This window comes from Primulina huaijiensis, chromosome 3, assembly GCF_012295235.1.
Source record: "Primulina huaijiensis isolate GDHJ02 chromosome 3, ASM1229523v2, whole genome shotgun sequence".
In the NCBI taxonomy this organism is placed as follows: Eukaryota; Viridiplantae; Streptophyta; class Magnoliopsida; order Lamiales; family Gesneriaceae; genus Primulina; species Primulina huaijiensis.
In genome coordinates this window covers 5,831,646-5,838,240 of record NC_133308.1, presented here as the reverse complement: position 1 = coordinate 5,838,240, position 6,595 = coordinate 5,831,646, and the positions used below count along the sequence as shown (strand labels likewise).

Sequence of the window (6,595 nt, the reverse complement as noted above, 5' to 3'; positions counted from 1 at the left end):
GAATTAGTTATAAATAGAGCTCAATTCCTTCAGTTATTGTATCCCAAAATCAAAAGCTTTTTAGCTTTGATAAAAAGAGAGTGCATAGAAAAAAAGAGTGTATTTTTTTCTTGAGTGCGGGAATTCTCTTTGTGTGAGTTAGAGAAATTATTTTCTCGGTATACTCGGGTTGGGAGTGTGAGAAATATTGAGTGTATTGGTGTATACACTTGTTGTAATATTTCTCCTGTTATAAAAGTTGCAGTGCTCCGTGGACGTAGCCAATATTGGGTGAACCACGTAAATCTTTGTGTTCTTGTTGGTTATTTTATTCCGCAATTTTTTGGGTACTATTATCATCGTGGTTGGCATCGCTTCGGGGGTGTAATTTCCCCAACAAAATTTTGGAAGGACAACGAGAAAAACTATACTACTGAAAATCGTCAATCCATATTAGGAAGCCCATGGGCTCACCAAAACAAGCCAAAAGAGGTAAAGCTGTTAATGCTTAAGCTATTCTGCACATAACTTACCAAAAAAACTTACAAATTCTATATTATAACATGTTGCACCACAAACATTCTTCATAGAGTCACAAATTTCTATTTCCATGACCTCTCAACTGTCAGGAACTGTACAAGAACCCAGAATCAACTCATTTCTTACATTGGTGTCGAGTGAAGACTTGAAAAAACATTAAAACCAATTTAAAAAGAAATGGTAACAATTAAATAAAAATGGAATGAGAGCATACCTCCTGATCCAACATTTCCCAAGTATCTGACATATTAAACACTGACTTACAGCATATTGGACAGCGGTACCTGTAAAGTAAAGCAAACTCATAACGTGCTATTTCGGAGAAACAAGAATAGGAAAGGGCGAAAAAGAGAATACCTTTTTCGTAAAAAGGACAGATAAAAGAAATAAAAAGGTATACTTACTGGTTTTGGCTGAGCATTTCCTCATAACATTCCTTATGCATTGTGTGCCCACACTTTAGAATAAATGTCACTTTGGTAGAATCAAAAAGAAACTGCAAGCATGCAGAAAAGTGTTTGGTCTAAGCTAAGGACATTAGACATCACATATTTCAAATGTATAATGTAAAGAGTACAATACCTCGTAGCAGATGGGACAATGGCTCTTCATAGAGTCCTGCACACAACGGTGATTGTTGCGTAGACCTATTGAATAGCACGAACCTGCACTTGCAAAGAATGTAATAATTTGCTGGTACCACACAAGAATTCAGGATCTAAGACAATTTAAAATGAACAGCCATTGAAAGTGTCGATATTATCACAGCAAAGAGATCAGAGTTTCCAACTTAAGGTGAGAAATTATCCATTTTTCTTGGTGAGCAAATGGATGAGATTTATTTATTTATCTTTGAGATGATAGGGGTGGGTTACGGATGTTAGCTAATAAAACTAATAATTTGGTGAAATTACCCCCAAAACACATATAAGGTTGGGGCCATTGTCTCTTGTCCTCACTCAGAATCACGGTTGCACAAAAAAATCATTTACATCAAATATGTCAGGTAAATTACAACGCCACATTCATACATATAAAAATGCATCGACTGAAGTATAGGATTAGTCAAAATACAAAAACAGGCAATAAAAAATTACATAGTGCAAAAATGGTAAATACGAAGAAACAAATGTATACCCAACTTATGTTGTGTGGAAAGTTGACAATTTTTCTTTCGAAAACTTTACATTGAAGATTTGCATGCAATTCAATTCTATTAACAGACAACTAAGAACAAATAACTTGAACAAAAGATTAATATTTCGCAATAGTCCAAAATTAATCGACTTACCACAATTCGGGCAGTGAAAGAAATTTTCCCGACCACCAACTCTTGGAGAGACGATTGCAGCAAAACAAGTGTTAAAGATATTTAATACAACAGTATCACTAGATTTGATAACGACTATTGTGTTTACGTAGCTCTTTACCTACAGATCCCACAGTCATCACAATGAAACTGCTTTTTAGTTATCTGTAACACAAACAAGCTACCAGCATTATTGTAGGAACATAGATTGAAAACAACTATATCACCACACTCAAGTTAAAAGAGTTCTTCAATTTTTCCAGGCTAGAAATATTCATAACTTAGTGAGTTACATCTGTTCAAGAAATAATAATCAATAACTTAAAAATTCAATACATCATCATCGTAGAATTTACAAATATCGCAGAAATAATCGCCAAATTTGACCCCACAATTTGAGCAGATGTTGCAAGCCTGCCAACAGCAAACAAAAACAACACATATCAAAGAAACCGAAAAAATTCAAGCTTGAGGCAACCTAAAACACACAAAAGTAAGAGAAACAAACATCAATTATACCTGTTGTTCTGTACCACAGACCGCACAAATAACCTAGAAGCATCATCATCAAGATAACAATTAGTTTCAAAATAACCTTACTCTAAAAGCAAATAATAAAATTCATATCATCAACCAAAGGATAAGAGGGAAGTGAATATCACTTCCTTAACATCACTGCGAACAAGATCATGTCTATCTTTTGGATTGCTCAAAGCACTCTGAAAATTCAAGAACATAAAAAGAAAAAATATGAGCCCCCCAAAACAAACATGAAATCAAAGCTTACGTAAACACAACACAAAACTGACAGTGGCTTCGTTGTGACAGTGGCGGCAAGTGAAAATCTTATCGCAGCAAGGGGCTCTTAATTTGCATCTTCTTCGGTAATGCTCGCACCTAATAAACAACGTTTGACGGTAAAAAATAATATTTCCTCAAATTTATAAAGAATAAGAAAATCAAGCATACAATAACATTAATCACAGAAAAGGGAGCAACCCATGAAGCAATTTTTCGAAATCTTGACGTGAAATATTATCATCATCCCCATTCTGAGGTTTTTCACTGGCAGCATAGGATGTGTTTGCGTCCATAATTGGCGTCTAGAATGCGAGAAATAGTGATATAAAACTTCGCCCAAATGAAATCTTAAATTCAATAGATTTGATTCGATGTTGAAGTAGTTTTTAGGGTTCCGCCAGGACGGCTGATTTTGTTCCTGTAGTGTGCGGTATTCGATCTTCCCGTACTCGAACGAATTCGTGGGAACTAAATCGCGCTTTGCTTTGTGACAAGCGTTAGTTTGGAGAGACACGATTTTATGTTAACAATAATTTATAATTAAATTAATTCGATGAAATAGAAATAAAAATAAAAATTAAAATTAAATTCTGCTTAAATATTACATAGATTTATTGATTTGATACACTGATAACATTCGATAAAAAAACAAAAATAAAAATAAAAATAAAAATAAAAATAAAAAATTGTAGCCTACTAAGAGACGATGTCTTCAGAGCCGTCCATTTGAGTTTAATTGACATATAAAAGTGAGTTTTAGGAAACGTAAAATTACGACAAAAGTTGATTTTTTATGACATACGTACGGTCATCATTTTACATTTTGTTTTACCTCAATGTTTTAGTATTAAATTAGTAAAGTCATAGTCTGTGCTTGGAATTCTAATATGCATATTTATGATACAAGTATTAAAAAGGATGACAAGGTTCGATGAAGGCATGGAAGGAGAAACCCAAACACTGCCGATCAACCAAAATCAATTACAAGTATAAAGACAAATGTACATGTTCTAGACACAAATTCATCATTCAATCATATGATACAGCTGACGAGTAGCAAAGAACGTAGTAAGAAGTGTGAAAAGTTGGCCTCAGCAGAATAAGAAGTCTCAAGCCTCGTATATTCAGAGAATCCTGCAAGAACACAAGCCTTGTTTCTGTTTCTTCGCCTGCTTTTTATCTGCATCACGACCGATACAAGGAAATTTTAGAAGAGGGTGGCTGAAACTCGACCCATGTGGAAACTTTTCTTTGTCATCTAAACAACAAAAAACAAGAATGGCCAGAAATACCTATCTTTCGCTTGGTAACGGGAGGCTGTACAACCACATGCATAGTAATAACTCCTCCAGAAAGATCACCAACCAGTACTTTAGACTCAGTCAGTGTCTTTCCATTCTCCAGAAATTTTCCAGCATGTATTAATTTCAAATCATTCACTGACTTTGGTATGATAGATTTATCTATAAATGCAGAAGGTTGAAAATTGATCGATAATCAGCTAGAAATTGGACCAATAAAACAAATGGATATATTGACACTGTTTTACTTTTAAGCATTCAGTATGGAGAAATTTAATCTCTAGCAGATAAACATTTCGACTAAATCATTTTGTCCAACACTGCTGAAAGCGAATAAATCTATTGAAGCCTCAACTCAGGCACAATCTTACTTAATGCATACCAAAGCCAGAGAAATAAATCATAATCATTCAACAAAATTAATACTGCAAAACCATAACAATTACAGGATTTAGCTTTTCTAAGAATAAATGAATACACAATATCAAGCCCTTGCATGAAATACGAGAGCAATGTATGACCCACATCAATTGTTGAAGTTGAGAAATAGTAACACAATATATAATTGTATTATCGTAAGCAATAAATTGTCACTACCACATCCAAATAATGATCATGTTTATAAAGTAAAAAAATTCTGTGTGCGTGTGTGCAGAGGATGAAGGACAACCTCGAGGCCACTGAGAAAGAAGTCTCTGTTTAAGAGTAGCAGCAGTAATGCACTGTGAGTAGGTTCCATGACCAATATCCGTCCCATCAAAGATTCTGAACTTAAGTTCAAGCTGCTTTTCTGCTTCAGCCATGATATCCCTCTGGTACAATCGATTGGTGAGTCCAAGAGTAAAAGAATTAGACGCACCACAATTCACCTAACAATAATTTCAGACTCATTGAGTAACCATCAACATCTCTCAAAAAAAAATAATGATAAATAAATGGCAGAGATTTTGGACATGTAATGATAACAAATTACTATACATACAAAATATGCAAACCAAATTTTCATACCTTTTTCAATACACACAACTTCAAGAGAATGCAACTACAACAGTACATTTAAATCACTACCAAGCAAACCGAGTAACCACTTTATACCATCCAACAGATTCTCTTATCACAGAAAACCTCAGTATCACACATTATTTATTTCTGCTCAGAAAATTTTCATAGCAAACCTCGTCCGTATTAAAAAATGATTATAGTACATTGATCGAGGAAAAAAACATAGACAAACAAATTTCATGGCATTCGATCTTTGGAGAACACATAATTCCAAGCTTTTTTTGAACGCAGTTTGGTATAATGTAAAAGAAACAAACTGGAATGGCCTTTAGAAATCACTTGTGCAAATGTACTTGGACAGCCTTTTTTTTAAAAATGCCAATGTCTCTAAAGTCATTTTACTAGTTAAAATCAAAGACCAAGACAGGTGTTAGGATAAAAAAAATCAGCTACACTATCACCGTAGACATCGAACTATTTTTCCCATAGCACTCTAAAGATCAAAACGCTTATTCTTAATGTTACCTTGTAACCTGAACCTAAATTCGAAAACCCACTACAAGAAACTGTTTGATTGCTATAATCAAGACTTGACAGGGAATTTGTACTCACTTAGATTGCAAGCATAATATTGTACAGGTTATAGACTTACAATTTATTTTGCAATACCTTAACGACATTTACACAACTCTGTGAAGGCCATTCTTGCCCCCACTACTACACAGTTATAGTTAAATAACAGGAATTTTCGGAAGCATGCGCTCACTTAGTCAGCAAATGAGTAAAAAGGGAATAGAAGAAATGATAAATCTTTTTCACTCAATCATATTTATACCGACTTCATAGAACCTGCCAACCAAAACCAAAATTTTCCTGCAACTGAAACTAATAAACCAAGATTCCGCTAAAATCCATTATTTTCCGATATCTAAAGATTCAAATCTGTATTCCTTCGACCGACAAAATTAAAAAGCATAGAAAAAGGAATAGCGAAAACAAACACGATCAAGACGCCATTTTATGAGAGATCGGAGAGGATATAACAGATTACTATCCGTTGATCACTGTCGGAGATAAGTTGCCAGTGCTCCAAACACTTGCCGGAGATTAATGAATTCAGAATGGAGAGAAGATTCGGACGGAGCTTGACGACGCTTGTCGGTTAGCTCTTTTACTTTTTTTCATTATTTATTCAATCAAAAAATGTAAGTCAACTGCACATATAAAATAATAATGACTATTAACTATATAAAATTTATTATAATTTTTAATTATTATTTAAATAACAATAAAATTATTATTTAAATAACAATAATATAATATAATTATATTAAATATGTGATTAATTTATTACAGTTTTTAATTATTTTTAAATAAAGATAATATAATTATATTAAATATGTTATTTGTAGAGATAATATGTGAATTTTTGTAAGATAAAATAATAATTGTTACGCATATAAATCATGGAGTAGGTCTCTTGTGAGACGGTCTCACGAATCTTTATCTGTGAGATGGGTCAACCCTACCGATATTCACAATAAAAAGTAAAACTCTTAACATAAAAAAAGTAATATTTTTTCATGGATGACCAAAATAAGATATCCGTTTCAAAATACATCTCATGAGACCGTCTCATACAAGTTTTTACCTAAATCATAAA

The 6,595-nt window shown here is 33.4% G+C and overlaps 2 protein-coding genes across 6 annotated transcripts in view; both read right to left on the bottom strand.

The window, feature by feature from the left end:
- LOC140973350 (E3 ubiquitin-protein ligase MIEL1-like) overlaps positions 1-3,086 on the bottom strand; it is a 7,022-nt gene extending 3,936 nt beyond the window's left edge. For all 3 annotated transcript variants that reach the window (XM_073436069.1, XM_073436072.1, XM_073436068.1), the window contains exons 1-10: positions 2,828-3,086; positions 2,638-2,725; positions 2,491-2,547; positions 2,348-2,380; positions 2,165-2,242; positions 1,950-1,993; positions 1,811-1,851; positions 1,102-1,184; positions 924-1,015; positions 734-803 (exon numbers count right to left, since the gene is read on the bottom strand). In XM_073436069.1, the coding sequence (XP_073292170.1) occupies positions 734-803; positions 924-1,015; positions 1,102-1,184; positions 1,811-1,851; positions 1,950-1,993; positions 2,165-2,242; positions 2,348-2,380; positions 2,491-2,547; positions 2,638-2,725; positions 2,828-2,922 (681 nt within the window). In that variant the 5' untranslated portion in view covers positions 2,923-3,086. The remainder of the gene's footprint in view (positions 1-733; positions 804-923; positions 1,016-1,101; positions 1,185-1,810; positions 1,852-1,949; positions 1,994-2,164; positions 2,243-2,347; positions 2,381-2,490; positions 2,548-2,637; positions 2,726-2,827) is intronic.
- A 439-nt stretch (positions 3,087-3,525) lies between these two features.
- Positions 3,526-6,125, bottom strand: LOC140973348 (membrane-anchored ubiquitin-fold protein 3-like). Of its 3 annotated transcripts, none has more exons than XM_073436065.1 (4): positions 4,939-5,927; positions 4,601-4,799; positions 3,922-4,092; positions 3,526-3,809 (listed from the first exon to the last, which is right to left on the bottom strand). In XM_073436065.1, exons 1-4 carry the CDS (start codon positions 4,984-4,986, stop codon positions 3,754-3,756), a joined length of 474 nt encoding a protein of 157 aa, XP_073292166.1. In that variant the 5' UTR covers positions 4,987-5,927; the 3' UTR covers positions 3,526-3,753. The 3 variants fall into 3 exon arrangements, with proteins under 3 accessions (XP_073292166.1, XP_073292168.1, XP_073292167.1); XM_073436067.1 differs by lacking the exon at positions 4,939-5,927 and adding an exon at positions 5,934-6,125 and having other exon boundaries at positions 3,528-3,809; positions 4,601-4,742; XM_073436066.1 differs by lacking the exon at positions 4,939-5,927 and adding an exon at positions 5,934-6,125 and having other exon boundaries at positions 3,529-3,809.
- Between the last annotated feature and the right edge of the window lie 470 nt (positions 6,126-6,595).